Raw genomic sequence first — 21,690 nt, forward strand, 5'->3', positions numbered from 1 at the left:
ATTTCTAAATTATTAAACACTTGATTGTCTGAGTATGTTGAAATAACTGAAGATGATTATTAACCTAAGTGTGAGAGATCGGAAAACAAAATGAGCATGAGATCGGTAAACGGGACTTGGTCAAAATCGGCTTAAACACTTAGGATCGGGGTCATCATTAAACCGGTATGGAACCTTTAATCATTCTTAAACTTTTGAAAGAGAGATCGGAAATAAAACTGGTAAGAAGAGATCTATTGTCAGTTCGTTTATACTACAACGGGTCGGAGAGATCGGTGAGCGATTTAATAGACTGGTAAGGATTTGACTGATGTGAGGACTTAGCATTGATTCAATTCTTTGAGGAGAGATCGGAAATGTGACTGTCTACCAAAGAGGGATCGGAAATGAGATTAGCTGTCAAAAGGAGACTTAGTACTGGGGTCAGTTTCAAAGTTTTATTGATTTTGGGGATCGGCCAAAATATGGTGTCGACACCTGCAGTCCAGGACTAGTCAATGGTCCACACCGCAACTTCCCGGTGCAGTCACCCATTGCTGCGGTGCTGGCTCGTTGAACTTGGTTTCATTTCATTACTATTATTTTTTCTTTGTTTTTTTTGTATTTTCCTTTCTTGTATTTCATTATTTTATGTCTCCTCACCAATATTTAAGTGTAGTTCTAGGCATCCTAGCTGTCCGGGCAACATTGGTCACCGGGACAGTACAATACACTACCAAACATGGGGGTGTTACAAGCCACGTGTGTGAGTTGGTATGCATGTGGTGTGTATATGGTTATGGATATGATGGGTAGACGCGGCTGGAGCTTGACTCGCTGAGACCTGATCATTATTATGGATAAGTCGCGGTAGGCACGGCTCGAGTTGATCTTGCTGGCTCCCGCATTTGGATATTAAGAGAAAGTTTAGCTTTGAGTTAATCTCACTGGCAGAGATTGAAATTGTGAGAGCTATATAGAGGATCAGCTCCCATATATATATATATATGTGTGAGTATGGATTTGACACACGGGTCAGTGAGTGCTCCAGATTGCCTTTGGAGTGATTATGACTTGACTTGTTTGAATTGTGTGAAGATGGTGCATTTCATTCTTAGAGATGCACTAGACTTAAATAGTTATAGAAATTATATGTAAAATCAATATCTTACTCTATGAATCGAATGTTCACTGCTGTTCACTCTATTTTTCCAGGCTACAGAAGGAGCTCTTTTTCAGAATAATCTACTTCTTTCCTTGTAGGTTTATTAGCAGTTATTTATTTGTATTATTATTTTTCAAAATTGTAATATAGAACTCCGCATGTGTTAGTAGTAGTAATAATCCTGTCAGGTACTATATAAATTTAAGTTTTGGTGTTTTAATAAATGTGAAATTTTTATGATATTTAAAATGTTTACAAATGGTAGTATCAGGGTTGAGCTAAGCTCCCATCACTTTAGTTTTTGTTGGGTTGACCTAAATAAAAATGTAATATTTTATTTTATTTACAAGATGGGCCTCAGTTTTTGGCCTTGGTCATGGATTTGAAAACAATAAGGCTTATTACAGGCCTCGGGGGCTTTATGTTGGCAAAGGTCTTAATGCCGGTCCGGCCCATGGGATTGGGTCGTGACAAATATTATAAAAGAGAATGTCACGCATTAACAACGTGATAATATTATAAAAAAGTGTTACGTGTCAAATAAAAATTACCCGTGTTAATAAAAATTACCCGTGTTAATGCATGTAGCTATTAATAATCTTAATTTATATTTTTTTAATTTTAATATATAAGAATCATATAATATTTTAAATTTTTTTATCAATTATTTTAAATTTTATTTTTATCACTTTTATTTCTCAAACTTTTTAATAAAAAATTTTATAATAAAAATAATTAAAATCTTTTTATGTATAATATAAATATAAATATAAATATATATATATAATTAATATATGTTAATATATTATAAATTACTTTATAATAATGACTGTTTATTGCAGTATTAATATAATAATTATTAAATAATTTATAATTTATATATAATAAAAAATATCACACTGCAATACAAGATATCAATAACAATAGAAAGATTTTACATTACTAGATAACCTAAAAGTAAAAATAAAGCGAATTAATAAGTTAGCTAATTTAGAAGGCTAGACCAAATAAAACCCTTGCAATCTCAAAATAAAAAAAAAATCTAATATATATAAAATAAGCCTAACACAATTAAAAAAAAATAAAGAATATTTAATATCATAAAGTTAGTTAAATTACATAATGCCAACTATGAAAGGGACAAAAGGCCGCAAAATTAGCAAACTAGATATATGGCTTAATTAATGTCTACAAAATCCCAAAATAGTCTACCAGCAATATGTGTTATTATTAGCACAATAAAAAAATGCTAATCAAAAGATAATCAGCACACATAACCAAATAGATATATCGCTTAACTAATGTCCATAAATCTCAAAATAGTCTGCTAATAATGCATATTATAACTGGCACAATAAGGAGATGCACATCAAAAGGTAACCGGCAACCTAATTCTGTGAGGCATTAGAACCACCCATCATCAGCATCAACAAATCCTGCGAAATGCAAGAGGACATCCAAGCAAACCTCGTAACATGTCAGGCTTTTGAATCAAAAACAGATAGCAAGTAGATAAGAGATATGACGACCTAGTTCTTGCAACAAAGTCCATTTTTCATTCTCTAAAATTGGAAGCTTGGAGGCTTTAACAAAGTCAATTGTAGAATTCACAAGTGCTTGAGCAACATTATCAAGTCCCTCCTTTAATACAACAACTTCTTCATCAATCTTTGATCTTTTAGCACTTTTATTCCTTGATGAATTTTCAGATTGAGAATGAGATTTTGATCTTTACATTCCAATAGGTTTCTCAGATGTTATATTTTCTGTTTCTTCGTGTGGCCCATCAAAATTTTCCAAGGTGACTTCAATTTCTAATACCAAGAAATCAACATCATCAATGTTGTTCACTTGAAAAGCATTTGTCTCTCCTTCTCTAACCCTTTTTTGCCTCATCTTTGTTGCAGTTTCAGCATGCTTTCCAGTAGCCCTATCATTCTCACAAAGTAGACATAAAATTTTCATAGTTTCGCATTGGTTTGTTTATCTAAGTAGCAACTTCAGGTTTAACTTAAAAAAAATTTTAAAATAAACAAGGTTTAGCAAACTAATAAACTCAAAATAAAAATAAGCATGATATCTAAGTTTTAAGATATATCACATGTATAAGAATGATGCAAACCTTAATTAATTGCTCCCAAACTTCTGGCTCAGCTGTAAATATTTCAGATATTGGATCCCAAGGAAAACCACTCATGCCATTCTTGAAAATATCATAAGCTGGAAACTGACATCTCTTTATATGCTCCATATGATTCTTAACATTTTCCTTATCAATAGGTTGATCAGGAAATTTTTGTTTCACTTCCTTTGCAATATTCTCCAAAGTAGTTACAGTGAAAGTTCCAATCACTCTAAAGCCTTGTTGATGTTGATGTTGATGTTGATGTACATATGCATCAATTAGATTATCATCCATTGGTTTACTCCAAAAGCACTATGCATTCCCACCAACTAACTTCATTATTTAGTGGTTGCTTTATTTTCAACATCCTTAGAACTACATGAAATTGATAAGCACAAAAGAGAAGTTGACAAAAAGAATTATTGCACAAAACACAACAAAAATTTCAACAATAATAAAACCAATAATAATTATTCAAAACATAATACAAAAGGTTCACATCTATTTATAATAGAAGATGAATTAGTTAAAATGTTAATACAAGAAAGATAATTATATGTAACACATAGAAACTTGGAAACAATATACATACATATTGTTTATATATATATATAAACAAACATGTTTACTCAATATAATTAGCCCACATAGCTATGGCAATAAATTCCCTTAGTAATTCTTCTCTCATCACATTTTCTGAATCTTCTCTGCTACTACAATGTTGATATTGATAAACATCATTATTTGTAAGTTCTGTATCCACCTCTACAGGTATATTTTCATATGGATTTACATTTATCAAGTAATTATGCAAATTGCAACAAGTAAGAATAATTTCCTTTTGTGTCTTCACTCCATAATGTGGTTCTGTATAACTTGCAATAATAGGAAATTATTTCTTACTTACACCGAAGGCCCGTTCAATTGTATTGCGCAGTGATGTGTGTCAAAAATTAAACAATTCACGTGCATTTCATGGTGGATTTCGGGAATACTCTTTCAAATGATAGCACTCTCCCCTATAAGGTGTAATTAGTTCACTTCTCAATATGAATCCAGCATCAACAAGATAGTATTTTCCTAAAATAGTTACACTTATCATAAAAATGATATATGAATAAATAATACCTAACTCATAATAGTTATCAAGATTACCTTCAGGAATTTTCATAGGGCATTGTTTTGTCAAAGCATTTTTCAAAATTCTTAAGTCAGAAGCTATACATTTCCACCCAGGTTAGACATAAGCAAATTTCAAATCAAAAGTACATTATAGCCAACACAATTTGTATTGAATAATCTTTCCTACCACAGTACTTGGGAGCTTCTGAAGGAGAAACTTTCGCACAAATATGTATTCCATCAATAGCTCCAACACAATCCTGAAAATATATATTTTTTAATTAATAAAATATATTATGAAGATTCATTTTTTAAAATTTAATTAAGAAATTACTTTTACCTTAAAAAATGGATAGAACTTATTATTGTTCAGTATTTCTGATGGAACTTATGATCCATCTAGTTGCTTGAGAAATTTGTCCTCCAACTCTAGTATAGCTCTTAAGACATTATGAAAATGGCGATGGGTAGTAATCAGTATGAATTAAAATATTATTTTTATTATATAATTATTTTTTAAAGTGTAAAATTATTAAAAATAAAATTATTGATTTTATATATAACTATAAAACAAACTAGATTATTAAAAAGTTACTTTAATGTCATTTCTTTTTATTTTTTATATTTAATATCTTTCGACTAAAAAAGCTAATTTATAAATTGGAAAAAGATGGTATTTTTTAATAAATAAATTAATAATATTTAGAATAAAAAATTATTAATATTTATGCAGTGTTATTATGATATTCAGCATTAAAAATATTTATTAGTATTAATTTTTCTTACCATCATTTTTTTAAATAATAAATCTATTCATTTATTCATAAATGTCATCTTAATTTATTATTAGAATGTGGACATGAAAATGTTATCATGTGGACAATTAATATATATACATTTCTGTACGATGACGTTTTTCAAAAAGGAACAATAGGAAAATAAAGGCTTCTGATAATTAAAAAAAAAAAAAAGATAAAGTCAATTTGACCTGTACCAAGTGTGCACATATTAGCTAGGGGCAAAAGTGTACTTTTACTGTTCCTTAAGGAACAGTAAACATTTTGGCTGATTTAGTATATTAAGTATAATAATATAATGATAATAATGTATTTCCATCTTTAGAGTTGTGCAGGTAGAAGCGGTGGGAGTTAATTTTACTTTTTCTATTTTCTTTATTTAATTATATCTACAAGTTTCTTACTAAGATCACAAAGTTATATTTATTTACGAACTGTAATCATAAAGTGGGTCTTCCCAATTTTATGCTTAGGCCTTTTTGTTTGTTGTGTTCTTTATTTTTAGTACTTGATATTTAGCAAGGGATTTTTCTTTTCTTTATTTGGGTTTATTGTGCATGAAAAGCAGGCTATTAGGTGGAGGTTTTACAGCCAGCTAGAGGTTTTTAGATCACTATGCATTTAATTAATAAAATACTAAATAATAACTATTTTCAATTATTTATAAAATATTTAATATTATTTTTAATTTTTTTTACACTCTATAATTATTAAAATTTTTTTATAACACATTATTAATTATTCAATAATTACATTATATAGGTGTGAGTGCAATTGAGAGAGTCAAAAAAAAAATATTAAAGTAGTTAGATACTATTTAGAGTAGCGTTCAGTCAATCTCTAATGATCAAATGATATTTTAAGTAGTTTTATAACTACTCTTTAAAAATTATTTTTTTGACTTTCAGAAATTTTTTATTATTTTTTTAATAGTGATATGTTATTTATATTTGCTTCCCCTTTTTTCTCTCCTATAGCTCAGCACAATCACTTCCTTTTGATAAATAAGTTTAAACTCATCTCCTATGATAATTTTTTTGTTAAATGCATCATTTTAGTAAAAAAACTCAAAACTATACGAGTTTTATTGGAAGACAACTACTTCATGGAGCATAAATGACTATATGTCTTTGATAAAATGAAAGCCCATCGAAGTTATGAAGTAACCATGGAAACAAAATTACACAAAGGTTATGTTTGATATGATGTAATTAAAATTGTATATAATTGTGATTACATCCACAATTACACAAAGGTTATATTTGGTATGATATAATTAAAATTATAATATAATCGTAATTACATTATATATTTGATTATGTTATTTGATAACACAAAAATATTTGATGTAATGAAATAATAATTGATAATGTAATAAGTTATACTTAAAATAATGTAATGATCGTTAAATATAAAAATAAATACAATTATAATTACTTTTTTTGACTTTTTTAATTTTTTGTTCATTATCAACACTGCTACCATCGCCATTATCACTACTGTTATTACCGCCACTACTCTTACCCTGTCACTACTACCACCCTATTACCACAATCGTTGTCATCACCATTACTACTTGACCGCCGCTATCACCACTTAGCCATTGCTACCTTTACCACCACTTGACCATTACCACCACCGCTACCTCACATTACCATAACTACCACCTAACTACCATTACCACCATTGTTTTAATACATTCATACTTGCATTCTACCTTGCACATGATAGAACTAGATAACAATAACATAAATCATTACTATTTGTTATTATGATATAGTTGGACTCTGTATAGCCTTCATATACAATATGCTTATAAAGCTAAAGCCTATAAAATGATTCATACTTGTTTTAATAAAATCATCCCAAACATAAAGAAAAAGGCTCCTTAGTCTTTTATCTTTTTTACTTTTTCTTATGATCTCGGAGATCACTTAATTCCTAATTTTTAATTGTTGGCGAAGACCTTTACAGTGCTTCCTAAGATGTTGTAAGATACTTTAGATTCAAAAAATTAGAAGGTCTTTCCAAGTTAGTGGAGACCTTCAACGAAAATACTTTAGCTTCCAAAAGTTAGTGGAGACCTTCAACGAGCTTTTTAAAGTTTTGTGAGATTCATTAGTCTCCTTTAAGTTGGTTAAGATATTGCAAGCATTTCTAGATGCTCGAAGATGGGGAGAGCATTTGGTACCGATATTGGAAAACTGAAAAACTGATTACACGTAAAATTCCAATCGAAATCATTCAGTTCGGAACAGTCAGTTCAAGAGAAATGCCCAAGCCACAAACACTATTGTTGAATTCCGTATCACAATCCCAAATTCCAGTAGCTCACACTCCACAACAACAAATTCTATCACCAATTTCAATCATCACAAACAACAAATGCAATCAATAATTTCGATCATTACAACAACAAATTCACAGTAGCCAAATCAATTGAAGCATTCAGAACAACAAATTCAATCAATTAATTCTAGTATTTGCAGATCACAACAACAAATTCCAGTGTTCAATCAATTACAGTTTGAGGGACAATGGCACACAACAGGACGCGATGCTCATCGAAGGTGAGATGCTCATTGGCGAATCACAGGGCTAAGGGGTGTGATGCTCATGATGGTGCTCTAGCTGCGATGCTTTTCTATGGGTCTCTGCTTGCAATGCTCATTGATGGGTCTTTGGGTGCAATGCAATGATCCTCTATTGCATAGGCCTCTATCCTCTGATGCTCATCGTGGAGGTGGGAGCTGGAGGTGAAGAAAGAAGAAGAAGTAGCGAAAGGAATTGATGAAAGGTGGATGAAATAGAACAATGGAGGCGATACTGAGATGGTTAAGGACTCATGGAAGAATGAGGACATATATAAGACTCAAAAGTCAAAACGATGTAGAATAGGAATTACAGTTCAATTCCATTTTTTTTTTAATTTATTTTTGATGAAAATAACCAAATTGGATATCTGAAATTATCTAAATCATAAAATTGAACCAAATTAATTAAAAAAAAAAACATACAAATTGAAATGAATTACTCGATTTTGTTTGATTTTTAGATTCAGATAAAAAATTGCTCAGCCCTAACTCTAAGGTTAATAAAGATTCTCCTAGAGCTTTGTAAAGTTTTGCGTGATTCATCAACTTTCCCTTTAAGGTTGGTGAAGACACTCTAAAATTTTCAAAGGTCTGCAAGCCCTTTTTTTTCTACTCTAAGCCAAAGTGAAATATTTCTCCATTCTCTTGCCAGTAAATTGTCAGAATAAACCCATTACACACTTCATCAAATACATTATTTACATGAGCTCACATCACCAAAATCACGCTCATGAGTTTTATTTTTTTTTTTTAATCATTAAATTGCCTTGTATGGTAACAAGTGATTAGCATGAATATAAGTTGAAGTCATGCTAACTTCAATCTTACTAAGTTCATAAGTGCATATATATGTGTGTGTGTTAAGGGTTATCTTACTACTTCTCCATTTGAATATTGAGTCACATGTATCCAATGACCTGGTCATACCACCTAGAACTTGTCTTTTCTCTTCTATTCTCGAGCCAGGAAATTAATAATCCTTTAACATATATTTGTTTCTGAAGCATGAATCATTTAATAATCTCTATAAGCCATAGCATCAAATTTTATATATGGTTTTAATAACATGTTTAACTCTAAATATTAAGCATTACAGAGGAGACAGGAACCTGGATTTGTATATATTAAGCATCAAATTACATATCTTGATGTATTTGTCCAGGTTAATTAATTAAAGAATAAGGATTTGAATGAGTCAAAGTCTTCAGAATCTACGGCTGATGAACGGTTCTTTTTATTATTCTTCTACTTGCTCGATGTGAGTGACTAGGTCACTTGCACTGCTAGTTCACAGGGATTAATTAGTCTTTCTGAATCTAAATGCAGAAATGCATTGTAGCAGCAACAGGGTGGAAAAGGATAGAATTAGATGGATCAGTTTATAGAATAATATATAAATAAAGTGGAGTACTTAGATCTGATTGATTGAGAGATCTTATATTTTGACATTTGATTAGAGAAGTGGTAATAGGACTAAACTACTGGTATAATTAATTTATTTTTTTCTCTTCATATGACTTCACCATGGGAGAGTCAACCAAGCTTTCCATCTAAATTCTTTGTGTAGCTTTTTGAAATCCAGACAGACCTCCACCAGGCATGTATCAAAGAAAGTAACGTGAGTACAATAGAAATTCATAAATATTTCTGGCTATGAAATGCAGTATTTGCTGCCAAATATCTATACACTCATTTCTCTTTGTTCCCTGCTAAGCCACCAACCCTTGTATAGGGGAATCTTAAATTATCCTTACCACCTTGGAAAGCAGAGTATCCTGAATTTGACTCGCTTTACTTTGAGGACCTAATTAGTTCCAATTTGCCAAGTATGCTTGGGATTTAATGAAGACAAAAAAGCTAAATATCTTCCCTGCAGCCAAACCCCATTAATAATATGTACTCTTCCACTGTGAGCCTATGGCTCCACCACAACTTTACCCTCGTGATAAATGCCCAACGATCACTTCCAGGCTTCATAGGATTACTGTGACTTTATAATTCCACATTCTTGGGGTTTTCTTCTTCTTCTTTTTTTTTTTTTTAATCTTTTTTATAAATAAAAAATACACACAAATTTGAGTTAAAAATAAAAATAAATCACATTTTAAAATTATGATAATTTAAAAAAAAATTATTTTTATATAATTTAAATACACACACTCAATATTTAATATAAAATCTTGAAGATCAGTTTACGGACACATTTCACATAGAACCTCAATCAAGATTCTAATTACATTGATCACTCAAGAACGGTAATAATTTTTTTTTTCTTTTATGAGTTAAAGATATATACATACTTAAATAAAAAATAAAAATAAGTGACTCTTTAAAATCATGATATTTTTAAGTAAATTTTTATTTTTATATAAACTAAATATACGTTCACATCACATTCGATATAAAATTTGAAAGATCTTAAGTTTGTATTAAATTCACAAATAATAACATTATTAATAATGATTATAATAATAATAAAATCTATTAATCAACTTTTAACTCAGTAATTATTAAAATATTTTATATTTATAATAAATTTTATTTAAATAATCAGAATAGTAAATGAATTTATTCTTCGATTTATAATTTTGTTTAATTCTCAGGTTCAACATTTAAAATGTTTGATTAATATAAATATGTGTATTAGTTTCACAGACAATTAATGCAGTGTTCAGGATCAATGACTTGTAAAAGGACAACACGAAAAAGTCTTCTTCTGTTTTTTTCAAGGTTGTTTATTTTGGTAATTTATAAACCAAAACAGAGTCTTCGGTCAACGTTTGGCTCATCCAGAGGAGGAAATGTTTCTCGCCATCCTATAGGAATTTTCAATCACATACTCCTCTGCGCTTTCTACGAAACTGATCCATTGAGCAAGAGAAGAACATGTGAATCAGAGTATAGATTCTTCGCTACCTCCATCTTCCCTTGGAACTATTACTCTAATGGAGGACAAGAAAGCTAACATAATCGCTGTTTCAACCGTTATCATTCTCATCGTCGTCATCGTTATAGCTCGCATCTCACTTAAGCTCTCTAAGGCTTTCTACCTTATTGCAGGGGCCGATGTTGCAGTGATCCTTGCGGTCTTCGCATGTCTCATGATCAGACGGCGTTATAATCGCAGAAGTAGGTTGATGGTGACTCAATTAGTTTCTGAAGGCAGAGAGCTTCGCATTGAGTATAGTTTCCTGAGAAAAGTTGCTGGACTTCCTATAAAGTTTCGATTCAAGGAACTTGAGGAAGCAACTGATAATTTTCGGTCATTGCTTGGCCAAGGGGCGTCGGCTTCGGTTTTCAAAGGGATTTTAACCGATGGAACTGCCATTGCTGTGAAGCGAATTGAGAAAGAGGAGCGTGGAGAGAAGGAATTTCGATCGGAAGTTGCAGCAATTGCTAGTGTTCAGCATGTGAATCTGGTGCGTCTTCTTGGATATTGTATTGTGGCAGGAGGGCCTCGTTTCCTTGTTTATGATTTCATCCCAAATGGGTCATTGGACTGCTGGATTTTCCCCAAGAAGGGAACCCGGAATGTCCCTCGAGGGTGCTTGTCATGGGAATCAAGGTATAGAGTTGCCCTAGATGTGGCCAAGGCACTTTCTTACCTTCATCACGATTGCCGGTCAAGAGTCTTGCACCTTGATCTCAAGCCAGAGAATATACTTCTTGATGAAAATTATCGAGCAATTGTTGCAGATTTTGGTTTTTCGAAGTTAATGGGAAAAGATCAGAGTAGAGTCATCACAAATATCCGCGGGACAAGAGGTTACTTAGCCCCAGAATGGCTCTTGGAGCATGGTGTTTCTGAGAAGTCTGATGTCTATAGTTTTGGAATGGTGCTTCTGGAGATGATTGGAGGCCAGAGAAATGTTTGCTTGTTAGAAAAGGGCAACGACAGGGCTCAGAGGACATGGCAGTACTTTCCCAAAATTGTCAATCAGAAAATGAGGGAAGGAAAGCTTATGGAAGTGGTTGATCATAGGCTAGTAGAAAGTGGAGATATTGATGAGAGGGAAGTAAAGAGATTGGTTCATACAGCTTTCTGGTGCATACAAGAGAAGGCTAGGCTTAGGCCTACCATGGCTCATGTGGTGGAAATGCTTGAAGACCGGGTGGCTGTTGAGGAGCCCCCTGATACCCAAATGATTGTTATAGATTTGATGTCAATTGATGACGATGCACCTGATGGCCATAAGAGGGCAACTATTGCTGCATTGCCAACAGATCAATTAGATGGCACCAATCCTACCACTTCATACGCATATTCCATGTCAGTCATCTCCGGAAGATAGCTCCTGCTCCTACTCCTAGTTTGGCTTCTTGTTTCTTCTTCAGGCTTCTTTTAGCTCTAAGGTATATTCATTTTCTTCTTTTTTTGAGTTTATAATTTTACTTTTTGGCTAATGTTTATGCATATAAGAAAAAAAAAAAAAAAAAAAGAAGAGAAAAACCAAGGTTTAAACTCGTACTGATTATCTGCAATTGCACTTTTCTTTTTTCTATCACATTGCACAAAGCCATTAATAGTTAATGGTTCCAAGAATCAATATTTCTTTCTATTGATTTTTTCTTGAAGTTTGATATTTAATTTCACATACCAATCAATCTTGCCAAGCACAGTTAGAAGAAAGAGAACTTTTAATTGGGCAGATACTGTTGGAATAAATAGCTGTCGGTTGAAATATCTATTCATTTAGAGATATACTCGTTTCATTTTCTATCTGGTAGCTTGACTTGAGGCATTACATTGTCTGGTAAGATTATTTTATATAACCATTAATAGTTTTCCCTAATTGCAGAGAGAAACCAATAGGTGAGATATACATAGGATGACGTATAAATATGTAGTTAAAATGATGAAACCTCCATTTCACCTAAGTTATACTAGAGATTGTTCCCATTTTTTCTAGTGATCAAGGGATCATGTTAAGGGAAAAAAAAATTAATATGGGATTAGGTAGATCTCAAGACTGTGATGATGTGATTGAAGAGTAAAAAATTAAAAATTGGTTTGAAGTTTCAATTAATGGCCTTGCCTTCAAGTAGCAGGGATTGGGAGCTGCAGGGGTTAACCTGTGGAGCTTGTAGCGCCAATTAAGTTTAGAAGGATGGAAGAATGCAACATTGGACCATTCTGGTAATGGAAGACATGAAGCCGTTCTATCAATCCAGCCAAGAATGGTGGCCGCAGTCGCAAGCCAAGGTCGAGTGACTTTGACAATCAACGCCAATCTAAAATTAAATCCCAACTTTAGCGACTAAGCTGTTCCTCTATATATAAACTTTGTACTCTTCCTTAGTTTGGTCAAGGAAGGGCAAGGAAACTATGGATTCTAAGAACAAGAAGAGGTTGGTCAATATCTGACCACCGTGATTTGGATTTGGGAACGCGTTTCCGATGGTCATATTTCATTGAAATCAGAAAGCTAAAATTATTTTTCAAGAAAAAAGATATTTTAGATACGATTAGAAAAAATAATTTATAAAAGAGTTATTTTATTATTTTAATTTTTTATATCTAAAATTTATTAAATTTAATTTTGAATATTTTTTAATATTTTTTATTTAATATATTTAAAAAATAATTTTTTAATAACAACTTTAATGACAATATCAAACATTCTCATTATTAATTTAATTATCAGTGCGTTTTCATTTGTGACAAAAGTTTAGATTTAAAAAGTATTTGAAAGTTCTACATGGACCCTAAAATAGTCTTCAGTTATGCCAAATATGCCATGTGCATTGTGTTAATGGTTTTACTTAGTTCCAATTATTGAAATAATTTAATAATTTTAAAATTGCAAATTATAATAGGGATAACGTTAAAAATTAAAAGAAAGGCTTTTATTATTATTATTATTATTATTATTCAACTGAAATTGTAAAATTATAATATTATCATGTTAAAAACATTGTTCACATCATATTAAAGGGAGTTTAGTCTTTTCTTAGCCGTAACAAACATAGTTATTAAAATTGAATTGATTTAATTGGAAACAGGATTAATAGTCAATTTATGTTAATTTTGATGTAATTTACTATATTATTATTAATTTATAAAAAAAAATTATTAATTAAATGACATATATTTAATATTTATTAATAAAACATCGGTTGGATTTGAAAACTATGATAACAATAAAATGTAGTGTACCGTTGTGCAGGGTATGTTATAGGGTAGCATGTCCTTTCATGCAGATCAAGTCGTCCGATTGTCCCTTCTGGAGATGTATCTGTAATTGGCACCAACGAGTTGACTAACCTTTGTAAAAGATGTTTGGTTGAATTCTTCACCTCTTTCAGAGTGGTCTGGGTTAGTTTATTCATTCTATTGATTGCCATCTTCTTGTCTCATCCATTATTTCTAGTGGTTCATGGGGTTTTTCATTGTTAAGCGACGACATTCTCACTGATTGTGACTATTTTTTTTTAAATCAAATAGATAGAAATTTTATTAATTAAGAAAAGGCTTGGGTTCAATACTGGAGGAGAGTCTAATGCAAATAAACTCAAATCACCTAAGTTCACTCAAAGTTAGGCCTATCTCTCAAACAGAGACTCTACACTGTATCAGGTAATTCATTCAGAATCCTGACTTAAAATATATATTTGAGTAGCCAAACGTAGTACTGTTATTATCGATTGACTGAGACAATAAAAATAGTCTAATGTGGCTAGAATCAAAGGGCCTCCCGACCATATTCGTCATGCATGACTTAAATCTAATCTAAGGAAAAAGGGGAACCTCAAAATCACTGTTGTCATCTAAAATTTTAAGATTCTAAGTGGTCAAAACTAACCCAGGCCAAACGAAGCAGGAGCTCTTAGCACATCACAAAATGGGTAGAGGAAAAAGGTCGCTTTATAAGCTTACACAAAACCCATGAAATACCAACCTCAACACAGCATATCCTCACTGACCTCAACCATTAAATCCATGAAACCTCACCGATGCCCCAGCGACGGAGTCAGGAATTTAACTGACAGAGTTCAAATTAAAATATAAAATTTATAAAAATAATATATATGAACAAATATAAATTGACAATAAAGAGGAAGGGAGAGTTGTGAAAATAAGTGACGTAGTTATTTTAAAAAAATTGAAAGATTAGATAGTGAAATTATCAATATATTCTTAAAATTTTTCAAAATTTCAGAGGAGCCTAATACTTACTCATGTTGATACCTAAATGGATAAAGGCGGCAACGCATCTTTCAAGTTGAGGAAGAAAGGAGGTGGAGAACTTTTTTAGTGTCCTAATCTTTTCTTCCAGATTGATCATTAAGAAGTGAAGGATGTGATCATTTGAACTAAAGAAGAAAAATGTTTTAATGATTAAAGGGTTTATATATTAATATATAGATTTTAAGGATCTTTTGAAAAATAAAAACTACTCTCTCTTTTAATTAGCTTTAAACCATTGACCTAATAAATTTATTGGGCAAAGAAACTTTTAATTTAACGAAAATAAAACATAATTGGGAAATCATTAACTTTTAAAAATTGGACAACATATGTAATAGTTTGGACATAACTTAAAAACTAACGTGTAATTTACCCTCAATTTTCCATGTACAAGCACATCCATCAACTACCATCCCTAATTTGGACGGTCTATAATCAATCAACACCACGTGCACAACGGAAAAGATTCTTCCGTCCTCGTTGACCAGGCGAATGTACAGTAGCAGCAGTAAAACGATGCGTACAACGACCGAAACAAAAAGAACAGGTGAAAAAAAAAAAAGATAAAGAAAATTTTAGTGAAGTAGGCTGTTTTGGACCTTTTGGTCTTGTTCAGTTAGCTGCCTCGGAGTCTGCATATAAGGTTGAGGATTCTTCTGGAGGTAAATGGCTAAAACCCTAATACCACGCATGTTTTTCTCGATATTTCCTCTATGGATTTCTATTTCCTAGCTTATAATAGCTAATCCATAGCCTTTTGTTTTATTCAATCTTCAGGTGTAATGTTAATCGAGTTTAATTACGTGCAGTTCCACAGATAGTTTTCGAATTGATATGATCTTTTGTGTGACTGATTAGGTTTTAATTTTTATGATACACATTACGAATATGATGAATGAATGTTGCCTTTGTTACTTAAATTCTTCGATGTTTTTCAGGTGGATGTGATTTTGTGTGATTGACTTGCTGCCACGTCCTGAAACTTTGTTCAAAGCTTTAATACCTGTTTAGAAATTATTTTTCAAGATATTTGTGTAAATGTTTGCGAAAATGTTGCATGATAGTATTAGCGATCTGGCCAATAATGTGAAATAATAGTCTCCTGTTTAACTTTATTTAAGCATTATTATTTCTTCTGCTCTATCAGGAAGGCCACCATTGTGCCAAATTCAAGTACTGTTTTCATTTTAGGATGGGTTTTATTTTCATTTTCACAAAATTTTAGGTACTAGGTCCTGTGACATTGTTGTTCCGACGGCTGTGCACTTGCTCAGGTGGTTAATTGTGGAAGTTTATTGTTCTTTTGTTGCAGGTTCTGTGTTATTTCAATTATTGAGATCAGCAGTTTTGCTGGGTTATTTTTTTGGAGCTAATATGAGTTTCACGGGTCCTTCCATGGGTTCTGGTTAGTTTATTTCCTCTTGCATTATCTTCATCTCGTCATTACTTAGTAAAAGAAGCTACTTGGTCTGTACGTGTATATATGCCATGCAAGTTTACTAGGATTATGTATTCCAAAATAATAATTTATGTGCATATGTTATACACATATGCACACACTCCTCCCTCCTCATTAATTTGTATTTTAACATCATTTAAGGTGGTACAACTGCTAGAAGGGCATTTGAGTTTGGAAGGACCTATGTGGTTAGGCCCAAAGGTAAACACCAAGCTACTGTTGTATGGTTACATGGTCTAGGTGATAATGGATCAAGGTAATATCACTTTCTTATTGCTTTCTTCATAACTGATATATTAGTGGCATGTTCTGATAATCGTTCATATCCACTGCTCCTCTCTGTGTTCTATGTTAGGTGCATAGAATGTGATGGATAAGGAACCAAGTGAAAAATGCCCCTCCCCCCAACCGCTCTTACCTCTAAAATGGATGCTTGCAAACTTTTAATCTTTTGAACTTAGGCAGTGTTGGCATTAAAAACATCTGGGATGATCTTTCATTGAATAAGAATTTGCTATTTGTACCTGTATTGAGAATCCCAACTGCATTTTTGATTTCTTGCTGTTTCGTGTAATGTTCTAGTGTACTTTAGAAACTGAATCTTCGATTTTGTTTTGATATGGAATTTAAATGAGTTCAATATTATAGCTTTTTGGGATTTAAATAAACTCTGATTTCAAGTGCCTAGATTACAGTTGATCGCTGTTATTTTTTAAAATTTTGCTCCAAGTCAAGCTTCTAATATTCATTTTTAACCACCACTGCCACTAACACCCCCAAACCCTCCAAAACCAAAAGAAACGGAAACAAACTCACTTAGTTTCATCCAATTTCAGCATGTTTTTCAAAATCCTTATTTATTGTTTAATCTTGTTTGGCAGCTGGTCCCAGCTCTTGGAGACTCTTCCTCTTCCAAATGTAAGTACATTTGAACTAGTGGTGTTACTTATATAAGCCATTCTTTTGTTTATTTTCCAATGATTGGAAACTCTTTATTTTTTTTTTAAATAAATAAATGGTGGCTATAATTATGCAATGCAGATTAAATGGATCTGCCCAACTGCTCCAACTCAACCTATAACTGTTTTTGGTGGCTTCCCATCTACAGCATGTAAGTTTTCAACTAATTTAACAGATTTGATCCCTTAAATGTTTGTTAATTTCACTTGCATGTGTCAATTTTTAGGTTGTAGAATAATGGCATTTCTTGTGAAAAAGAAAATAATTAAATGGAATGCGTCAAGACTTCATGCGGTTAACTTTTGTTGATAGTTCATATGAAAAGAAAATCTATGTTAGGTGAAACTTAATTCTGCTATTTGTTATGCTAATTAAAATAATCTTGATTCTCAATGTGATTTAAATCAGGGTTTGATGTGGGAGACCTTTCAGAAGATGCTCCCGATGATGTGGAGGGTTTAGATGCTGCTGCGGCACATGTCGCAAATTTATTGTCAACAGAACCGGCTGACAGTAGGTTTCTTGTTGCAGTTATTAGTTGGTGGTGCAGTCAATTGAATGCACTCTGTATTTGAATTGTTTTTAATCAATGATTAATGTCTAGCATGTCAATTTAATTTATGGGAATAAATTGAATATTCTTCTGATTATAATCTGAGAGGCTACATCATGCTTTTTACGTGAAACTCATACAAATTATGGTGCCCCATTGCAACAGCATATTTTTCTTCTTTTTTTGGTGTCCTTATAAGTGTAATAACTAATTAGTGTAATATCCTATGTTACAGTTAAACTTGGTATTGGAGGCTTCAGCATGGGTGCAGCTACTTCCTTATACTCTGCAACATGCTTTACTTTAGGGAAGTATGCAAATGGAAATCAGTACCCTGGCAATTTGAGTGCGGTTGTTGGATTAAGTGGCTGGCTTCCATGTTCAAAGTTTGGCTTCTTCTTGTGCTTCTTTTCCTTTCAACTTGATCTCTATCTCTTTCGTAATTGACTCTTTTGCCTCATAATTTTAAATTCTTTTTTGCCAGGACCTTGAGTAACAAAATTGAGGGGGTGGAAGAAGCTGCAAGGCGTGCCATATCCCTGCCCATATTGCTCTGTCACGGCAAAGGTATTCTAAACATCTCTTGTTTGCTTGCCTTGTTGTATTATCTCTTCATGCTTATTTAGAAAGGGTCGGACTTGTATGACTTATCTCTCAACTCAACTTAACTCAATTAAGCCTTTATCCCAAAAATTTGGGGTCGGTTATATGAATTCTCTTTCTCTACTCTAAACGATTTTGGGTTAAATCCTCGGAAATATGTAATGCTTCTAGGTCATGTTATATTACTTTTCTCTAAGTCAGTTTAAGTCTGCCTCTTCTTTTATTTCTATCCTCTAACCTAATGTGCTCTACTTGTCTAACTGGAGCCTCCGTATGTCTACGCTTTTACATTATCAAACCACCTCAATCTTCCTTCTCTCAACTTATTCTCAATTGGCACCACTCCTACCTTTTCTCTAATACTCTCGTTACGGACTTTATCTAGTCTAGTATGACCACTCATACAACTTAACATTCTCATCTCCGCAACTCTTATCTTAGACACATACGATTCCTTTAGTGCTCAACACTCACTATCATATAACATGGCCGGCCGTATGGCTGTACGGTAAAATTTTCCTTTCAACTTATTGGGAATCTTGCGATCACATAAAACTTCCGTGTTACCACTTCAACCATCCGGCTTTAATCTTATGACTAACATTCTCCTCACATCCCCCATCTACTTGAAGGACTGATATTTAAAGTGATTACTTTGGGACAGTAACACTCCATCCAAACTAACTCCTTTCCTATCACTAGTTCTGCCTTCACTGAACTTGCAATGCATATATTCTGTTTTCGTTCTACTTAACTTAAAGCCATTTGACTCTAGAGTATTTCTCCAAAACTCTAGCTTTCTATTGACTTCTTCTCGCGTATCATCTATCAGAACTATATCATCCACAAACATCATGCACCAAGGGATACTCTCTTGTACTGTTTCGTCAATTCATCTAAAACTAATGCAAAAAAGTAAGGGCTTACAGCTGAACATTGGTATCATCCAAACCTTGTATGACTTATCTCTAATATATTTTAACAAACATATCAAATAGGAATGAGGACAAAATCTGATGGCTCTTGGTGTGACCAATATGAGCTAGTTGTTTGGATTCACTTGCTTTTGGGTTAGCTTTTTTTGCTATTCTAGCTGAACTCAAGCTTAAATTAGGTCTTACCAGCTGGAAGAGCCAAGTTTGGGTGGTGCTTACTCAATTAGGCTGTAATATGTAATAGGCACGTGAATTAAAACATGTGTTGCTTGTTACAGTTCTAATTCCAATTGAAACTGATCCTTCCTTCAACTTTCTACATTTTGTATCACTGCTACTAAAAGTTCAGGCGAGCAAAATGGCCAAATCAAAATGGTGATGGGGATCTGAGCTAGGTTTTCCTCTTAAGCAGTATCCTCCCCTATTAATTGATTTTGTGAGCACAGGTGATTTATTAGATTTGAGAAATTACTGACAGCATATGACTGAAATATGCTCTTATTTTTCTATTTTGCTGATCTAATTTTGAGAACGAGGAATGGTCTATTAGAAAAAGGTTATTGTACCTCCAAAGCTATTTTGGCATTTTTCTTATTGCTGATCATATACGCAAATTTACCAAATGGGAATATAGAAAGAAGAAAAAAAAAAGCAGCCATGACCATCTACTATTTGAGTCGTGTTTCACACTTTGGATAATCATATTAGTAAAAAGAAATGTAGTTCGGGACAAATTTGTGATAGAAAACCCCACAAGTTCAACGTATACTCATTCAACAACTCATATATAAGACAAACCATCTCTGTTGCCATTGAGTATCTGTGACAACAACTGGTTGACTTGATCATCTCTCCAATTTCTTGTTTGTGGCTGCAAGTTTCTTCTAATTGCTGTTCTCTCTTCAACTAGCACCTTAATGTAATTTGTCTAGCATTTGTTTTGTCCTTTATGGTCAACTCCAAGTCACTGGAGCTACTTTTATGGGTTTCATGGTGTCAAGTTTCAAATAATGAATATAATGTAATTGGGCGCTTGGAGCTTTGATGTGGCTTGAATTTCCTTTTAAGCAGAAGGTGTGTGCTGTAAAAGGGAAGTGGAACAATTCAGATTAGGGATTTAATAGATAATATCATTGTCTAATTACCTTAGGGTGTCATTTGCTCACCAGGAATGATAGATCATGAAAGGCTTGTAAAAAATAAAAGAGCCTTTTCCATGGTTTTATTCCCACATGAGGGTCGGCTATTAAAATTTGGGATGAATGGCCGGATGGGAATGAAATCATTTAAATTTCAACTATTTCCTTCTTGCTAAGCTTACTGCACCTTGACAACATAGCTGGCGTGGTGGCGTGGAATTGTACCTTTTCTCAACTTGATTTGGGTGTTTAATTGACTGCAGGTGATGATGTGGTTCCTTACAAATTTGGCGAGAAATCCTCACGGGTTCTGGCTTCTACTGGATTCCAGGATGTGACATTCAAGGCATACAATGGGTCTGTTGTTGGAGAATCCACTTTTTTTTCTTTAATTATTTTTTCAAGTCCCAATGGATCTTGCAACTAAATTTTTTTAAGATTTTGTTCAAATATGCAGGCTCGGCCACTACACAATCCCTCAAGAGATGGACGAGGTCTGCACTTGGCTGACATCCAAATTGGGGCTTGAAGGTTGCTCTTCATGATATCATTAAAGATTGAGCAACAGCTTGGAGATTGGAGATGATGGAAAAATGGAAGATAAAAATTATTTACAGTTGCAGGAAACAAAACTACGTAGCCCAAGTGTCATCTGGGTCTGTTGCTCGTGATAGTTAGATTTTGCTATCAGTAATCTGTTCTTTCTTTTGTACTTAAAAACTCGGGTGAATTTCATTTATGAATCATGGGATTGTATATCATTTGGGTCATCACTTATTAATTTACTGCTTGGAAGCATGATATTTAAAGTGCATGATTGATATAATATATTATAATTGCAATACGTTTGCCCCATAACATAAGCAGAAAAAGAAAAATTATATGTCTAAGCTCCTATGATGAATGATCAAGAAATATGAATCGCCTTTTTCTTTTGTATCACAGTAAAATTTTTAGATTCATCCCTGAAGTCATGACAGCCAACAAAGTAGTGTAACAATTTAATTGTTCATCAGAAACCATCCATTTCTTCAGAATCAGACTATGCATGATCAATTTTGTCTCTAACT

The 21,690-nt window shown here is 32.7% G+C and overlaps 2 protein-coding genes across 4 annotated transcripts; both read left to right on the plus strand.

The window, feature by feature from the left end:
- Positions 1 to 10,536: 10,536 nt before the first annotated feature.
- On the plus strand, positions 10,537 to 13,290 carry LOC110636048 (probable receptor-like protein kinase At5g20050). Of its 2 annotated transcripts, none has more exons than XM_058139995.1 (2): positions 10,537 to 12,135; positions 12,829 to 13,290. In XM_058139995.1, the coding sequence occupies exon 1, from the start codon at positions 10,728 to 10,730 to the stop codon at positions 12,072 to 12,074; it is 1,347 nt and encodes a 448-aa protein (XP_057995978.1). In that variant the 5' UTR covers positions 10,537 to 10,727; the 3' UTR covers positions 12,075 to 12,135; positions 12,829 to 13,290. The 2 variants fall into 2 exon arrangements, with proteins under 2 accessions (XP_057995978.1, XP_021641262.2); XM_021785570.2 differs by having other exon boundaries at positions 12,832 to 13,290.
- Positions 13,291 to 15,437: 2,147 nt separating this feature from the next.
- Positions 15,438 to 21,378, plus strand: LOC110636047 (uncharacterized). Of its 2 annotated transcripts, none has more exons than XM_021785568.2 (10): positions 15,438 to 15,633; positions 16,284 to 16,376; positions 16,572 to 16,686; positions 17,312 to 17,348; positions 17,472 to 17,541; positions 17,799 to 17,903; positions 18,179 to 18,329; positions 18,428 to 18,510; positions 20,884 to 20,977; positions 21,078 to 21,378. In XM_021785568.2, the coding sequence occupies exons 2-10, from the start codon at positions 16,346 to 16,348 to the stop codon at positions 21,163 to 21,165; spliced, it is 774 nt and encodes a 257-aa protein (XP_021641260.2). In that variant the 5' UTR covers positions 15,438 to 15,633; positions 16,284 to 16,345; the 3' UTR covers positions 21,166 to 21,378. The 2 variants fall into 2 exon arrangements, with proteins under 2 accessions (XP_021641260.2, XP_021641261.2); XM_021785569.2 differs by lacking the exon at positions 15,438 to 15,633 and adding an exon at positions 15,638 to 15,748.
- Positions 21,379 to 21,690: the final 312 nt, after the last annotated feature.

Source organism: Hevea brasiliensis, chromosome 17 (assembly GCF_030052815.1).
Source record: "Hevea brasiliensis isolate MT/VB/25A 57/8 chromosome 17, ASM3005281v1, whole genome shotgun sequence".
NCBI classification, from domain to species: Eukaryota; Viridiplantae; Streptophyta; class Magnoliopsida; order Malpighiales; family Euphorbiaceae; genus Hevea; species Hevea brasiliensis.

Coding starts and splice junctions, on each gene's coding strand:
- LOC110636047 (XM_021785568.2), top strand. CDS start 16,346: ATGAGTTTCACGGGTCCTTCCATGGGTTCTG. Junction 16,377..16,571: donor GGGTCCTTCCATGGGTTCTG/GTTAGTTTATTT, acceptor ACATCATTTAAG/GTGGTACAACTGCTAGAAGG. Junction 20,978..21,077: donor ACATTCAAGGCATACAATGG/GTCTGTTGTTGG, acceptor TCAAATATGCAG/GCTCGGCCACTACACAATCC.
- LOC110636048 (XM_058139995.1), top strand. CDS start 10,728: ATGGAGGACAAGAAAGCTAACATAATCGCTGTTTCAACCGTTATCATT.